Source organism: Staurois parvus, unplaced genomic scaffold, assembly GCF_062004578.1.
Source record: "Staurois parvus isolate SC_StPar_1 unplaced genomic scaffold, SC_StPar_1.0 ptg002193l, whole genome shotgun sequence".
Classification (NCBI taxonomy): domain Eukaryota; kingdom Metazoa; phylum Chordata; class Amphibia; order Anura; family Ranidae; genus Staurois; species Staurois parvus.
Genome location: NW_028319989.1, coordinates 293,959 through 312,287, shown reverse-complemented (window position 1 = coordinate 312,287; position 18,329 = coordinate 293,959). Strand labels below are relative to the sequence as shown.

At 42.8% G+C, this 18,329-nt stretch overlaps 1 protein-coding gene across 1 annotated transcript in view; it reads right to left on the bottom strand.

Moving 5' to 3' along the window:
• ERCC1 (ERCC excision repair 1, endonuclease non-catalytic subunit) overlaps positions 1-18,329 on the bottom strand; it is a 39,574-nt gene that overhangs the window by 19,981 nt on the left and 1,264 nt on the right. Inside the window, exons 2-7 of the mRNA XM_089665439.1 lie at positions 13,640-13,752; positions 13,238-13,357; positions 9,563-9,970; positions 6,745-6,848; positions 569-668; positions 402-478 (exon numbers count right to left, since the gene is read on the bottom strand). Coding sequence (XP_089521565.1) covers positions 402-478; positions 569-668; positions 6,745-6,848; positions 9,563-9,970; positions 13,238-13,324 — 776 coding nt within the window. The 5' untranslated portion in view covers positions 13,325-13,357; positions 13,640-13,752. The remainder of the gene's footprint in view (positions 1-401; positions 479-568; positions 669-6,744; positions 6,849-9,562; positions 9,971-13,237; positions 13,358-13,639; positions 13,753-18,329) is intronic.

Below are 18,329 nucleotides of genomic sequence, written 5' to 3'. Positions count from 1 at the left end.
CCATGCTGAACCTACAACTGACACATAAGCATCAAAACTGGACCACTGCGAAATGGAAGGTGGTGTATTTGAGATGATAACTCTAAATTCTCCAGATCTCAACCAATTGAGCATCTGTGGGAAGTGCTGAAAAAACAAGTCTGATCCATGGAGCACCCACTTCTCAACTTACAGATCTTAAAGGATCTGCAACTGGTGGCTTGGTGCCAGATACCACAGCATACCTTCAGCAATCTAGTGGGGTTCATGCCTTGATGGGTCAGGGTTGTTTTGGAGGCAAAAGGGGGACCTACTGGGTGGTAGGTGGGTGGTCAAAATATTAGGGCTGATCAGTGTAAATATAAATCATAAAAAAATGGTTAAGAAAACAGCATTTTTATTCAGCATCAATAAGCAGTCACCTCCAGCTTAGTATCAGGGTGAGGTCGGAAAGGATGCAGATTTTGGCTAGTTCCTTCAGTGCGAAATGGGGGTCTTTCTGCAAACAGAATATAAATGTTGATAAATCAAATTTATTTTAAGAAATCAGCACAAATAGAAACATTTGATATGCATACAGGGCACTGACCACATCTACTTGCACCAGGAGGACCCGCAGAGCGTAGGCCTGGCCCAACGTCTTCAGCCGGCTGTGTACGTACTCTGGGTTCAGGTTGTGATATCTCAGACTGAAACCACAAAAGGACTGTTCAAAAAAGATCCATTTAAAAGTCAAAAAAACTTCTGACAATACTAGCTGCCTGGCTGTTATGTTAATCCTCAGACTTCAATACAAGTAAACGAATGAAGAACATCAGAGTAGAGTCAGACATCCTGCAGACTTATTCCAGGTCAGCCAAAAGGCATTTTCTGAATGTGATGTCAACACTGGAAGCCCATACATTTCTGGTCAGGCAAGACTCCTTTTAAGTGCATCTAAACCAAAGAACAGAAATGAAATAATTTGCAGCTTTCCAGATGTGGTCGCTGCTCCTGTTTTCATTTGTCGGGCTTTGTTTCCTTTTTTTCCTTAGTAACACATTTCTTTTCAAGGGAGGCAACACTCGTTCATCGTACTGTATCTACGGAGGAGCAGCGTGGTCATTCTAGGATAGAACTACAGATACCTTACCCTCTCTTTAACATAGGAGGGAGGTGTTCTGTAGTTCACAAAGCTGCTATGGGCGGTGCTGATTAACAGAATAAAAGGGAGCAAACAGGAGACATTCACTGTTGGCGTTTACATACACTTCAGTGTTACTAAACCCACAACAGTAAAATCAGTATGCCTATGCAGTAAACCATTCTTGTTATACTCACTGTGGAACCTAAGGGCTTAAACTTACACATTGTGTAAAAAGGCTGTTTGATCCTGTCTTCTCTAATCCTCCCCTTCTTCTACTGTCCCCAATCCATCTCCTGATAGAACAGAGCCTTGGGGGCAAGCTACACATGCACAGTTTGCTGGTAGAGCGCATGTGATCAGCACAGGGCCAACCAACACTGTCTAGACAGAGGGTCAGGGGTTCTGCAGCTTCATCAGAGGAGAATGAAAACTCCTCCTACAGGCTTTAACCAGTGCTCTGCTGGACACTGACAAGACTGCTGTAACTGCTAATGAGAAAAGTTATTTAGCAGTTTATATTTACTATAATAATTGAATTTCCATGTTCTTTGTACTGTGGGAGACCAGGTATTGTGAATGCAGGGTCCTAGGTTTAGTAACACTTTAAAATTACCATGTCAATCCACAGTCTGGATTTTTCTAAAACAGCCAAAAAATGAAAAAAATGTCTGTCTGTCTTTAAGCTATGGTAACACACAGGTTTTAGATGGCATTTCTGACAATCCTTATTTCCTTTTCCTTGCAATCGGCTTACTGCCAGCTTACAGCTGAAGGTAAAATTGAAATGCCCAACTCTATCCCCCAATAAAATAAGGTGACAAGTGCCTAACCTGGCCATTTCTTTAGGTGGATTTCAACCATGCCAGACAACTGTTTGTGGAAAGAGCCAACTGGGAGTGTTAGCATATTGCCCCCCCCAAACCCACAAACCTGCTCCTCCATACTTTCATCCTCCCTTTCACAACTCCCATACCCCTGACCTTTCCGCTTACCTATACTACCCTCCCCACCTCTAGTCTTAACGCTCAATAAAATACACACCGACCACTATCCTGGCTGAGAGACACTACCAAATTCATTGTATTGATTAGTCAAACCCCACGGGTCTTCCACTGATCCATAGCTCCAGCTACAGAAAACACAAGTTTATACAAACCCATGTCTAGTCCCTGACTTTGGAAACCATCACATGTACATGTTACTGCCCAACTCTACTCCACGGCCATTCAAAGCAGCAAATTTTTGTTCTCTTGAAGTATATAACATTTGTGCATTGTTTTCTACCTGTTTAACCACTTGCCCTCCTGAGGATTTACCCCTTACCAGGCCATTTATTGAGTTACAGCGCTGCGTTACTTTAACTGACAATTGCGTGGTCATGCAACGCAGCACCCAAATGAAATTTACGTTCTTTTTTTCCCACAAATTGAGGTTTCTTTCGATGGTATTTGATTGCCTGTGCGTTTTTTATTTGTTGCGCAAAGCAACATAAGCAAAAAAAAAAGACTGACAATTTTGAGAAAAAAAACAATATTTTGGACTTTTTGCTATTAAAAATGTCCAGTAAAGAAATTAAAAAAATATAATTTCATCATATATTTAGGCCAAAATGTATTCTGTGACATGTTTTTGCTGAAAAAAAATCCCAATACGTGTAAATTAATTGGTTTACATGAAAGTTATAGCATTTACAAATGGCGGTATATATACTGGAATTTTTTTTTTTCCTACGAGTAATAACGGCAACTTTTAGCAGGACTGCTGCGGACATTCTGACACTGGGGCGGAACTAACTTGGTGTCACTGACAACCCCAGTGACAACAATACAGTGATCAGTGCTAAAATACAGCACTTACACTGTACTAATGGCACTGAGTAGAAAGGGGTTAATTGGAGGGGCGATCAAAGTGTTAACTATGTACTGGGAGTGTTTTACTAGGGGGTGGGGGGGTGTGATTCACTGTAAGCACACTGATCGGGATGCCTGTGCACAGCCATCCCGAGCAGTGTGCCCAAGCTGACAGGGAGGAAGACTGTTTGTAAACAAAATCTCCGTCGGTGATTGTTGGTAATCACTGGGCGCCAATAAAAATCACACACACACACATATATATATATATATATAATGTGATTTTGTGCACCCGTGCGGTTAAAGCCCTGTCACCTGCTTGCAGTTTTGTTTTGAACAAACACTGAGCTGCAAATGCTCAGCTCAGTGTGCATCCCTGGCAGCTGTGCCGGAATGGCAGATTCTCATGCACATGTGCGAGATGACTTCATTCCCTGACCAGCCAATCAAGAGGCCAAAAGCCTGGCACTCAGAAAATAGCTGGGGAGAAGATGACAACAGCTGGTGAGGGATTCAACTGGAATGGCACTGCTGTAAACGGGATAAACCTATTACAAGACAATTTTATGGTACACTTCAGAGAGGCCCCCAACTAGAAACGATGCTCTGCTGGTCATTAGTAACACCTCATCTGGAATATGCAGTGCAGTTTTGGGCACCAATTCACAAAAAGGATATTGGAGAACTGGAGAACATGCAAAGAAGGGCAACCAAACTGATAAGAGGCATGGAGGAGCTCAGCTATGAGGAAAGATTAGAGGAACTGAATTTATTCTCTCTTGAGAAGAGGAGATTAAGGGGGGATATGATCAACATGTATAAATACATCAGTGGTTCATATAGTGAACTCGGTGTAGAGCTATTCATCCTGAGGTCACAACAGAGGACAAGGAGGCACTCTTTACGTCTGGAGGAAAAGTGATTTAACCTTCACATACGGAAAGGCTTCTTCACACTAAGGATCGGTTCACACTGGACACCACACGTAAATCACACAGGAACCGCACCACATACCTGTGCAATTCATATGCGATTCAGTGTGGTGTGACTTGAGTCCATTCATTTTGAATGGGCTCAAACCGCACCTCATCGCCCCATTTTTGGAGCTGCACCGTTTTGCAACATGCGATCCAGTATAGGCAATGCACTGCATTTTCGATCTGAGTTTGGGGTGTCGTTAACTATGTACTGACAATCGCAGCAGATTGCAAGGGCAGTGGGATTGGAATTCCCACACCGCATTAGTGTAAACCTACCCTAAGTGTGATGAAAATGTGGAATAGACTCCCTCAAGAGTTGGTTCTGGCCAGCTCAGTAGATTGCTTTACAAAAGAGCTGGATGCATTCCTAAATGCACAAAATATAACTGGATATTAATTTTTATGGGTATTAACACCAGGGGCAGTTGATTCAGGGAATACCTGGATGCCTCATGGGGGATCAGGCAGAAATGTTTTTCCCCCACTGGAGTGAACTTGATCATGTTTTATTGGGTTTTTTGCCTTCCTCTGGATCATCTGTGGGTATAGAACTGTGTATATGTTTTTTTTATATTTTATTGGTGATATAAATGGACTAGTGTCTTTTATCAACCTAACTATGTAACTATGAATAAGGAGCTGAGTGATTCTGGGAGTTTAGTTTAAGCTTATTACTGTACTTGTCGTAAATTTAAAATAAATAGTTTTGTAAAAGGAAAAAATTGTTCCTCCTCTATTCTCTGTACAGGAGTGTTGGCCGAGCAGAATAAAAAAAAGTTACTTTCAAGATTAGTGGTTTATGTGACAGCTTTGGGCAAATCAACACTGTCACACAGGGCATTTATAGCTCTATTTAAGTTACTTGTAAAGCTGGTCATAGATGGATTGTTTTTTTTTTCCAGAGAGTAGACTGATCAAAAGAACTGAAAAAACACAAAAACAAATGGGTTCCCCCAACCACACAGTCACGGTGGATGAAGGAATCCTCACCCCTGGAATTTTCCCAGCAGGGGATCCTCCTCTGTCAGAATAAACTGATCAACATAGCAGCTGATTGGCTGCAGTGTCGATCAAATGCAAATTCCCCAACATTTTTGTTCGTAAGAAGTACATCATCATAAGCTATAGTGACATACAGTCAGACAATTACCATATAAACAAAAACACCTGCGCTCTATTAGCTCCCTCTATACTAAATAGCTGCTGTAATGTACACAGTTGTGTGTGAAACCAAATCTCACCCACAATATATATACAGCGCTTACATAATTAAGCAAATTAAATAAAGCGCAATAAACAATTAAAGGGCGGAGCTACAGGAAATGACGGTCCAGTGACCTGGAAGTGGTGAGACACGCTTGCACTGTGGAGCGACCTGAGCGATCAGAGCAAGAGCGGGCTGGGTATGAGATTGAGCGTTTAAACCTATGTGCAGGGCAAAATGCACTATTAAATGTGAGCAGGAAACCAATGGTTTTAATGTATGTTATGTAAGTTTTTAATAAAGGGTATTTTACACTATTGGAGTCTCTTTTTCCCTCCTACGTACGTGATACCTTTGGCGAAGCTATAAGTGAGGAGCATGGCGGAGTTACCAACTGGAGTGGGGTCTCTATACATACAACAAGAGCATGTATACCAACTCTTAAGTGAGAAGGTGTCACGTACCTGACCGGAGGCTGAGGTGAAGAGGGCTCCCCTTATGGCTGAGTGCAATGCACCCATGAAGGTTTTAACAGAAGGTGCAGTGCCCAAAGAAGCACGGGTTGCCAGTGGTATGGATGTTTGGTGCTGCCCGAAGCCTGTGGGTGGACCAGGTGCAGGAGGGGGTCAGAAGCCAGAGCCGGGGTCAAACACATAATTTTTTTTTTTTCTATGGTTGAACTGGATGGATTTTTGTCTTTTTTCAGCCAGACTAACTATGTAACTGTGCAAGGTCAGGGTCAAGCCGGGGTCATACACTGGTAATCAATCAGTAGTAGACAGGAGCAGATTTGTGGAACAAGCAGAAGTAGGGAGCCAGGAGAAGAGCCAAAGCAGGTCAAGGTCAAACTGGGTCGGTAACAGGTAATCAAGCAGGAGAATGAACACGGGAACAGGAGGCTGACGATAATCCAGCAATTTCTTGTGAGGAGATGCAGTCCTTATAAAAGCCACTGAGTCTCAGCAATTATCACACCCTGCGCGTGCAGGTGCGCGTTCGCGCACACGGATGCGCGATAATGTGTCGTGCGCCTATTCGCACATTTTTGCGTGCATTAGCGTGGCCATATTGGGCATTGGCGCTTTTGCCAGGGCTTCCTCGTCTTTTTCCCTGACAGAAGGTCATGGCTGTCTGGTGAGTTCTCAGTAGTAGTGGTGGCACATGGAGGTGGGGTGGAGCACAAACAGCAAAGATTTGAAGTGGTCGAATTGCATGAAGCACTTTATTTACACAGAAGAAAAGTTATATACCATTGCACTTTTTTGTGAAAGAGCTGTTGCACTTTATGGACAGATGTATAAATTTGAAGGACATATAAGAGGAACTTTATATATTTAAGGAATCATAAGTTTATACAGTATAATAGCAATTGCACCCGTAGAAAAGTTTATTGCACTTTAATTACCGGTAATTTGCATAAGCGCTGTATATTGAGGGTTATATATAGTCAGACAATTAGCTGCGTCCAGAACCGCCATCTCTGGACGCACACTGTCTGCATCCAGGGATAGTCAGAGGCCCCGATCGCATGTAACCACTTGGATGTGATTCATGGCTCAAACTTTGGCAGTGTATCAATGATAGAACATAGAAACAGTGACTCACCTAAGGAACAGAGCACAGCAAGTCTCCCCCAACACATAGTCTGGTACAATGTCTCCAAACTCCCATGGGATATTCCGGACATGCTTAAGAAGCGGATTCCCCCTCTGTAGGAAAGAGAAATCTAGAGATGCAGAAAACATTTTATAACTCATTAAGGGTTCATGCACACGGGGCTTACACAGGTTTCACATTTGGAAAATACATCAGACGAGTAAGCACAGGTAAGCAACGGCATTTATAACAACACAACCGTTTACAGCTATTCACGAATATGGCAGGCTCTACACAGCATGTGCAATTCCCTGGGTGCGGGAGGTCACTCTCTGCATGCACAGAGGTCACTTCAACTCTTTTACAACAGTACAAATCTTACTGGCAGGAAGACACTTAATTTAACATCCATGTTTTGGGATTTTAGGTGGAAACTGGAGAAGATGCGGCAAATGCAAATATGGGAAGAACATACAAATTCCATGTAGAGTGCTCTGGTGGACCCAGGACCCCAGTGCTGGAAGGCAATCAACGTAACCAATGAGCTGGTGCGCAGCACTTAAAGTACTGCTGTGAACTTAAAGAACTAAGCACGACATTACCTTATTTGTTAAAGAGAAGGAAATGTGGAGGCTTCTTCTGCTGACCTTCTTCAAAAAATGCTATTTTTTTTTTGTCTAAGTCCACGGAAGTGCGAAAAAATGAAAAACCCGTAAGTAAACAAGAAACGTGCAAGTGCAAAACACAAACACAAAACAGTGCTTTGTCCACCCTAAAGGGGTAGGACCTCTACCATGATCCCTAGGGATGCAAGGCTCCTGACAGGGACAAAGGGTTTCCAACTTGGTCCGCCTAGCCAAAAGGCCTGGCAGACCCCTTTCCCTGTGGCTAGCCGGTGCGGACCACCATATACTTGGTCGAGGGGCTATCCCAAAGAGAGACCCCCCCAAGGATCGGGGGAGGAAGGAACTTAAGGACCACACATTCTCCCGCTAGACTTCAGGACCCGAGAACCCACACCCTCCATCCAGTGAGAAAAAAAAACACACACATAGGTGAAAGATGACAGACACGTGGAGAAAAATAAATAAATATGTGACCCTGCATTTCTGCACTGGCTAGGCCCTGAGGCATGTAGCAAAAAAATTGCCCTGGACTTGGCCAAAAGGCCGAGCCCTAAAAGGCGCAGTGCAGATAAAGTGTGACAATGTGCACTTTTCACACGTGGGATCCCATCCCCATATGTTACTAACAGCACCCCTGGGGCGACCACTCCCAGGGGGCACAGCTGCATGGATTTTCTGCCACCCCCGGCCCCTGGCCAGATGAGGTAGATCCATTCAGATCAGGAGGAACTGGGCCCCTCTGGTTTTCCGGGGGGAATTTCTCCCGGGTCCCAACAGCCTGTGGGTGCCTCGGTTTCAGCTGATACTAGCCTTCAGAGCCCCCATCATACCAGCAGGAGGACTATACAGCTAGCCATCCTCACCAAAAGGCAAGAATGATGGTAGAGCACCCCTGCTGGACACTGATAAGAACAGATACTACAATTGATCTTAGCCAAAAGTCCGTGATGCGATGTGAATCTCAGAATTAAAAACAGAATAACTGACCACAAACAAGCAGGCAGATAAGCCCTTCATACATCACTTTCTGAGCAACTGGCACACAATAGGCACACATGCAGCAAGTACTGAATTCGGTAGGCACTATTTATTGGTCACCAAAACAGAAATTGAGGAAAATCTTCCAGTGGCATCTGTCTCTTAGTGTTGTGTTTCCAAGACAGGAAGTGAAGGCAAATCTACCACATGGAACACAGTCTGGCAGGGGTTTTAACTCTTCACTACTCTATCCCAAAGTTACAAAAACATTTTGCACCTGAAAACTGCAAGTAGTTTAGTAGCTTTCACACTGCTTCTAAAATGCACTATGCGTTTGTAAAAAAACACATAGCGTGATTAAACGCATTGAAGCAGCGCATATGGGGTGAATAGCCGGTTGTTAATAACTTAATAACTGGCTATTCATTGGTTGTTAAGGATGCCGGCGGGTGGTTGTTAAGGAGCCAGAACCTGCCAGCGTCCTTAACAACAAGCAGATAGCTACATATACAGTACTCCCCTGTACCTACATGGTGAGCACCAAGCTCCTCTCTGTTTGAGTCGTCCGGCTGGCAGTGCAAACAGAGCCCACCATCTTGCAGACGACACTGCGGGGGGGGGGGTTTCCAGAACTGGGTAGGAAAGCAGGGAACTGTGAACCACTGTGAATGTGTGTGGAGGTGAAGGGGGCGGACCAAACCTTGGAAGAGAAACTGGCCTAGAAATCCAAGAACAGCTCAGGCAGAATTTGAGGGGAGGAGAGGTGGGTGGCTGAACCAATCATTGAACAGACCAAGGAGGTATGGGGGCGGGGGACACGTGTGTTCATATTTACTGGTTGTTAAGGACGCTGGTGGGTGTCAGCTCTGTAACTAGCATCTTAAACCAAAAAGTGTAATCTGATCCCAAAACGCATTAAAAAAACGCAGCTTCTATGTGTTTTTTGGTGCATTTTTGGTGTGTTTCCATTGACCAACAATGGAAGGTGTGTTTTTGCTGCACTTTTCAAAAGAACACCATAGATGCAGCATGTAGGACTTTTTAGAATGCAGCACAGCAATGTGAAAAGTCACATAGGATTTAAGGGGATATCATTTTGATCCACTTTTGTTGTGCTGGAAAGGTGCCTTCTAGCATGGCAAAAATGCACCAGTATGAAATTGGTTTAACACAGGCAACTGTTCCTCCAGAGATGTTCACACATGAAGCTTGTTTTCTCTTACCTGTCGTGTGCTGACCACAATACAGCTCTTCCCACCAACTGACTTTACCGCTGCGATGGCTGATGGTCCTCCAGTAGAACTCGCTACCTTCACAAGGTCCCCCTTCCCATTTTCAATCCTCTGTTCTGTCCCCAAACCTTCATTCCCACTTAGAGGCTTCTCTCTTGAACCCAAGTCTGTATTCATGGTTTTAGGATATTGTTGTAGACTGGAAGACCCCTCCTGCATCTTCTGTTGTGAACTCAAATTCTGTACCAAGGATTTGTGCTCCAGACTAGAAATCTGCTTGACATCTACATTCTTTCGTTCTGGACCCTTGGGCTCCGATTTGAAAATATAATCAGCATAACTGCCGCCTGAAACATCTGCAGATGAAGATGACGAAGGGGCATGAAACAAAGAACGCACCTGTCAGATGAAAAAAAAACAAAAAACAAAAAGAAATGAAAAGCCAGTGTTGGTGGGCTTTTATTTGCTGCAAGCATTCCAGTAGACTCGGTTGGGAATGCAAAATCCATTTGAAGAAGGTCAAAAGGAAGACAACTGCAAATCAAACGGCCCTGTCAAGGAATTCTCCCTATCTACTGTCAGCTTTTCTTCCCCCCAAAATCATGCACACATCACTCCCATACTTAAAAAGCCCTCGCTGGACCCCACCAACCTGAACAACTTAAGACCCATCTCGCTGCTCCTATTCACCTCTAAACTTTTAGAATGCTTAGTCTACAACCGTCTTACCTCCTACCTCACTGTAAACAACCTACTTGGCTCCTTAAAGTCTGGCTTTCACTCGCAGCACTCCACAGAAACTGCCCTACTAAAACTCACTAATGATTTACTAACTGCTAAAACCAATGGCCATGACTCCATACCCTTACTACTAGACCTCTCTGCAGCCTTTGATACTGTTGACCACCCACACCTTCTCAATAAACTCCATTGCCTTCCTTGGCCTCCAAGATTCTGCTCTATCCTGGTTCTCCTCCTACATATTACAGCACTCCTTCAGTGTTACCTATAATTCTGTGTCCTCCTCTCCACTTCCTATTTCTCAAGAGGTACCCCAACGCTGTGTGCTTGGACCCCTTCTCTTCTCTTGGTCACCTGATAACCTCCCGCGGTTTCCAATACCATCTCTATGCCGATGACAGGCAAACCTATTTATCTACTCATCACCTTACTCCTTCAGTCTCCTATCGCATTACTAACTGACATATCAGCATGGATGTCGCACCACTTCCTTAAAGTAAATCTCTCCAAAACCAAGATGATAATATTCACTCCCGCTCGTGCCCCCCCCCTTTGTAACTTTTCCATCAAGATCAATAATGCAACTATCAGTCCCTCCCTTCAAGCCAGGATATTAGGTGTAATTCTAGACTCTGACCCATCCTTTTGGCCCCAAATCCAATCATTCTCAAAAGCTTGTAGACTTCACCTCCGTAACATCTGTAAAATTCACCCCTAGTTATTTTTTTATTGTATTGTCACTGCACTGTCTCCATTTATATTTTAAAGCGCTGCACAAACTGTTGGTGCTATATGAAACCTGTATAATAATAATTCTGTATGATCTCAGAAGCATCTCAAACTAATGCCATTGACACAAGCTCAAAAAGGACCTGTCAACAATAACCACAGGAAAGCTTTACAGAAGTCTAAGAGGACTTTTTTTTTTGTTTTAGTTAGGTTAGGTGTAGCAGCAATAACACTTTGGTGAGCTTCTGTGGGCCTTTGAAAGAGCTGCTCAAGTCGAGACCTGAACTTGTCCGTTTCTGTGGACCCATAACAGCCACAACTGGAATCTGAATACCTACCACAAACTCACTTTTGATGATGCTTGTACAAGTTACTTCTCCTTTAGAATAGCTTGAGGCACGTTGGTGCAGCTTAGAAGGTGGTCAGCTGCAGGTCAAATGCACCTGTGAATGATCTCAGAAGCATTTCAAACCAGTCTTCAATACAGGCTGAATGTACCTAAAAACATGCTGCATTTGCCCATTGACACATACCCTTAAAGCTGAATACTCAGTATTTAACTACTTTCTAAAATATGCTGGATTACTATGGGTTAAGTCAAGAAAGGTGTATGCTACCTCAGGCTTATCTATTTAATATACAAGTTACATTTTTACTGAGCACCAGGAGCATAACTATCACTGTATACTTGTGGCACTCTGACAATGGACCTTCTGGTCTCAGTTCCTGCAGTTGCAGAGTTGCATGTAGCAGCTCTGCTGGCACCTCCCCTCTTCCTAACCAATCACAGAGCAGAACCCATTCACAAAATACAAAGCGTACTATGAATGGACAGTGGAGGGGAGGGGCATGAAGAGCTATTGCTGTGCGAGAAATCAGCATCTCTCATTTTTTTTTTACAATCATTTTTATTGCAGTAAGATGCAAACAGTGTGCAGTAAATTAAGGAATGTTTGGTTCCCATGCAAGGGAAATGAATGAAGCAAAAAGTACAATTTAAATGTTTACATTTTAAGTGTACAATATATAAACTGACTGTCCCAACCAACAGGGCTGGAGTAGTCCCAAATGATGGGCCCGAAGGACCCAGGTCAAAAACCATAAGAAACACAAAAATAAAAGGGAGGAGGTAGGGGTAGGTCCTGATCACATCGAATAAGGAAGTGTCCGGATGGGAATAGAGTGGGGAGAGAAGGTAGGAGGAGTGAAAAAAAGGGGGAGGGGGAAGGAGGGAAGAATAGGGTGGAGCCCAGAGGAAGAGAAGAGCAGTATGCAGGAAGAGAAAGAGCCAGACATATAAGAAAAAAGAGAAAGCGTCAAAATGCCTGGGGACGCCCATACTACCCTGGGGCATATGACCACCAGATTCCCAAAGCTTAAGGAATAGATGTCATGAAGAATACTAGTCATTTTCTCATTGACTATTAGGATTTTCAGAATGCTCTTCACCTCCGCAAATCGGACTGTGGGTTTTTTCCAAGCCCTTGCTACTGCCCACTTGGAGTCTATGAGCAGGTAAGAGGCCAGTTATTTGTTGAGAAGAGAAGAGTCTCGAGATTAGACAATGGAAGTGCTTGTCTGCAAAGGTACATCTTTATGGAAAGGTATATGAAAGAGGGTCGACAGAAGACCAAAGACCCACTAAATAGGGGCACGTCAACCAGGTGTGGATCTCATCCCAGCGTTGGCCATAGCCCCGGAAACACCTACCATTGTAAGATAGGTTTGAGTGAGCGATATGGGCCAGAACCCAGTACCAGCAGAGGACAACTTTACAGGCCACCTTCATAGTGGCCGTATTGAAGGAACATTTAATTACTCTGGGCCAGGCCTTACTCCAGTCCTCCAAATCTATAGGGGCTGCTATATCAGATTCTCATCGGGAAACGTAGGGATGTGGACGGGCCACCCACGTTCAAGGAAGAGTAAAGCCTGCAGATGGTGCCGTGTCAGTTGTAAATAAAAGAGTCCATGAGGTGGCATGCACTTTGTTGGATTTAAACCATAGTAATCCCACTTATTTAGAAAGTGGATGAATTCCTAGAGCTCAGCTTTAAAATGTATGCTTCTGAACCCTAAACTGCTCCAGCTTATACAGCAGCAGGGCAGGGAAGCCACTATTACATCATGAAGGAAGAACAACAGCCTATGAAATTATATAAAGTTCATGCAGTGTAAAATATTTTCAAGGCTCACCGGAGCGGTCTCTGGCTCCTGAGATGGAATAATGAACCGTTTATTTCCTCCTGCTGCTGGCTTCTGTTCTTCTTTCTGCCCCTCCATCTTGTGACTTGGTTAGAGGGATCTGATTAACAGCTAGAAAAGCAAAGCACAAAACATTTACTGCATGGAAGATTTCACAACCTTTCCCAGAACACTCTCAATATTCAGTTCTGTTTTACATTTACAGTATGGAGAGTGCTGCTGCAGAAGGGGTGAGACCCCCATTTCCCTTTATTGGTGTCACAACAGGTGCAGCAGAGATAAAGGGACATTGCTATGGGTGACCAATATAAAAAAACAAACTAGCGAGTGATTTAATAGCAATCACCCACAACTCAAGGACCAGTTTTGGGTAGATTTAGCCTTTAAACTTACGGTTTTCATCAAGAAACTCTAGAGGCTCCAAGTCTCATGGCTTCCTCACGTGAAAGTCGGGTTACCATGTGCTTAATAAAATTCAACCAACTCACTTTCTATGTCGGGATACTCTGGAAGAAAAAAGCACAAAAGAAAATCAGTCAAACCTCAGATAATGCCTGCAGTAGATAGTTGATAGACTTGGCAGAGATGCCAGTCTCCTATATCAACGCTATCACTTCTGGCCAGCAATTATAAGACATTCCCTTTAAGCCTGAAATACGCCTCTGCAAACGGGCGCATTACCACAACGCATGTTGAGCATATTAGTGCCCTGCAGCCTTATTAATTTATAAATGACACCCAAATGCACTAAGGCAATGCAGATCCAAGGTACTATGTGATAGTGCTGGGCCCTACCACTGGGTAAAAAGAAATAAATATTACATAGGGTTCCCAAGGATGCAGATTGAAGGGCTCCAGAATGGCTATTATGAGCAGAGTTTCATAGTTTTCTCCAGGTTTACTCATTCCTTGATTGGGTTCTGGAGTTCAGAGACTTCAAAGAGTCAGGTATGAAGCCTCTAACCCTGTGTCCAGGTCTTACTGGAGACAAGATGGCTGAGTGTGCAGATATGCACTGCCCATAATCAACGGGGTGTCTGTAGTTCAGGGCTCTACCTGGGTGACAGAATGTCCCCACCCAGGTTCCTGGGAGCTGCAAGAGTGTAAGAGAGAGCCAGGGAGCTGCAAAAGTGTAAGAGAGAGCCAGGGAGCTGCAAGAGTGTAAGAGAGAGTGGTACAGAGTTTGAAGGGATCAGACCAAAGATCTAAACTTCCTTTTGTGTTTGTAGTGATGGTGGATTGCATCACATCACAGTGCATGGTAACACACTACCGTGCATTGCATGCTGTGTCAAATGAGATACTGCATGACCTTTTTTGGTCCATTACTGTACGTTGGCAGACCATTACAAATAAATGGGCTTCTTAACCACTTGCCCTCCACAGGATTTCCCCCCCTTCCTGACCAGGCCATTTTTTGTGATACAGTGCTGCGATACTTTGACAATTCCACGGTAATGCAACGCTGCAGTCAAATGAAATTTACGTCCATTTTTTTCCACAAATAGAGCTTTCTTCCGGTGGTATTTGATTGTCTGTGCAGTTTTTATTTTTTGCGCTATAAACAAAAAATATTGACAATTTTGAAAAAAAAACAACAATATTTTTGACTTTCTGCTTTTAAAAAACGTCCAGTAAAAAAATTTTAAAAATCAAATTTCATCATAAATTTAGACGAAAATGTATTCTGCTCCATGTCTTTGAAAATTTTTTTTTAAAATTAATTGGTTTACGTGAATGTTATAGCGTTTCCGTTTACAAATTGCGGTATATATACTGGGATTTTTTTTTCCTTTTTTTTCCTAGTAATGGAGGCAATCAGCGAATTATAGCGGGACTGTGGTGGGCATTCTGACACTGGGGGGAACTGACTTGGTGTCACTGACATTCCAATGATTTTGTCTGTTTACCTGCTAATGAGCAGTGGCAGTATACAGTCCTGTGTTTACAAACACACAGAACTCTGTACACAGACAGTGATCTGCCTGTTTCTTCTCCCTGAATTTATCTCCGATTTCAAAGCAGACAGATCTGTGAGTAAAAGCAGCACAGATTACACATTGATCTGTAGCAAAAACGAGTTTGCGATGCAGTTTTTTTACAGGACATGTGACTAAAAAAACCACATCAAATATGCAATTCGGGAGCATTTTGTTGCGTTTTCAATTGATTTTGATGGGGAGGTGCAGCAAGCAGAAATTAAAAAAAAAACACACCAGACCCACAATGGATCAGTGTGAAGAGCTCCGTAAGAATACATGATTGCACATTTTACATCTGTTTTTTTTATAATGCAAAAGCATAAGAAAAACAGATAAGTGTGAAAGCAGCCTTAGGCACACAGTTAACCCCTAGATTGCCCTCCTGATCACCCTGTCACCCAGCCAGTGTCATTAGAACAGTATAATCAATGGTGTCACAAATGTGACACTAATGTGTCACTAGCAACCTCAGTGTAAGTTAGTGTCCCTCCCAGCCACTGTCAGTTAGCACCAGACTTCCCTTCACACTATAAGTCACTGATCACCGCCATTACTAATATACTGTCTATAGCTGTGTAAATTCCAGTGTATATCCCCCAGTTTGTAGAAGCCATAACTTTTACACAAACCAATCAATATACACTTATTGGGATTTTGTTTGGACCATAGACATGTAAAAGAATACATTTGACCTAAATTTATGAAGATATATGATTTTATTGGATATGTTTTAAAACACAGTAGAAAAATAGATTAAAGTAGACAATATCGATTTGTTTTTCAAAACAGTCTGTCTTTTTTAAGTTCATATAACAAAAAAATAAAAAAATCCAGTGGTGCTCAAAACCATCAACAGAAAGCTCTATTTGTGTGAAATGATACAAATTTCATTTAGGTACAGTGTTGAATGACTGCGCATTTACTAGGTAAAGCAGCGCAGTGCCGTATAGCAATACATGCTCTGGTCACGAAGGCGGTAAAACCTTCTGGAGCTTAAGTGGTTAAGGAAAATAAATTTTGTATTGTCATTTTATTTGTTGTATTACAAAAGTCTTTAACCACTTGACCTCCAGAAGGTTTTACCCCCTTCATGAGCAGGACAATTTTTGCGGTTCAGCACTGCGCTACTTTAACTGTCAATTTTGCAGTCATGAAGTGCTGTACCCAAATGAAATTTATATAATTTTTTTTACACATATAGAGCTTTTAGTGATATTTGGTTTTATTTTTTATTATATAAACGAAAAAAGACTGAAGCTTTTGAAAAACAAAACAATATCTTTTACTTTCTGCTACTGAATATATTGAATAAAAAAAAAATAAAATATCTTCATAAATTTAAGTCAAAATGTATTCTGTTACCTGTTTTTGCTAATAAAAATCCCAATAAGTGGATATTAATTGGTTTGTGTAAATGTTAGAGCATCTACAAACTATGGTATATATAATTAAATTTTTATTAAAATTTGTATGGTCAGGAAGGAATTTTTTTTCCCTGCAGGAGCAAATTGGATCATGCTTTGCTGGGTTTCTTTTTGCCTTCCTCTGGATCAACTGTGGGTATAGGTTTATAACTTTTTTTTCTTTTTTATGGTTGAGCTGGATGGACTTTTGTCTTTTTTCAGCCAGACCAACTATGTAACTACAGTGAGGAACAGAAGTATTTGAACACCCTGCGATTTTGCAAGTTCTCCCACTTAGAAATCATGGAGGGGTCTGAAATTAACATTGTAGGTGCATTCCCACTGTGAGAGTAAGAATTAAAAAAAATAAATCAGGAAATCACATTGTATGATTTTTAAAGAATTTCTTTGTCTTGCACTGCTGAACATAAGTATTTGAACACCTAAGAAACAGCAAGAATTCTGGCTCTCAAAGACCTGTTACTGTGCCTTTAAAAAGTCCACCTCTACTCCACTCATTCATCTAACTTAGTAGCACCTGTCTGAGCTCTTTAAAGACACCTGTCCACCCCACAGTCAGTCAGACGCCAACTGTTACCATGGGCAAGACCAAAGAGCTGTCAAAAGACACCAGAGTCAAAATTGTGGACCTCCACATGGCTAGAAAGGACTACGGGGCAATTGCCAAGCAGCTTGGTGAAAATAGATCAACTGTTGGAGCAATTGTTAGAAAATGGAAGAGGCTAAAGAAGACTGTCAGTCTCCCTTGGACTGCGGCTCCATGCAAGATCTCACCTCGTGGGGTATCACTGATGATAAGAAAGGTGAGGAATCAGCCCAGAACTACAAGGGAGAAGCTGGTCAATGACATGAAGAGAGCTGGGACCACAGTTTCAAAGTTCACTGTCAGTAGAACACTACGCCGTCATGGTTTCAAATCATGCATTGCACGGAAGGTTCCCCTGCTCAAGTCATCACATGTCCATGCCCGTCTGAAGTTTGCCAATGACTATCTGGATGATCCAGAGGAGGCATGGGAGAAAGTCATGTGGTCAGATGAGACCAAAGTAGAACTTTTTGGTCTAAACTTCACTCGTCGTGTTTGGAGGAAAAAGGATGAGTTGCATCCCAAGAACACCATCCCTACTGTGAAGCATGGGGGTGGTAACATCATGCTTTGGGGGTGCTTTTGTGCGAAGGGGACAGGACGACTGCACTGTATTAAGGAGAGGATGAATGGGGCCATTTATTGTGAGATTTTGAGCAACAACCTCCTTCCCTCAGTCAGAGCATTGAAGATGGGTCGTGGCTGGGTCTTCCAACATGACAACAACCCGAAGCACACAGCCAGGATAACCAAGGAGTGGCTCCGTAAGAAGCATATCAAGGTTCTAGAGTGGCCTAGCCAGTCTCCAGACCTAAATCCAATAGAACATCTTTGGAGGGAGCTGAAACTCCGTGTTGCTCAGCGACAGCCCTGAAACCTGACAGATCTGGAGGAGATCTGTGTGGAGTGGGCCAAAATCCCTGTTGCAGTGTGTGCAAACCTGGTCAAGAACTACAGGAAACGTTTGACCTCTGTAATTGCAAGCAAAGGCTTCTGTACCAAATATTTAAACTGATTTTCTCAGGTGTTCAAATACTTATGTTCAGCAGTGCAAGACAAATAAATTCTTTAAAAATCATACAATGGGATCT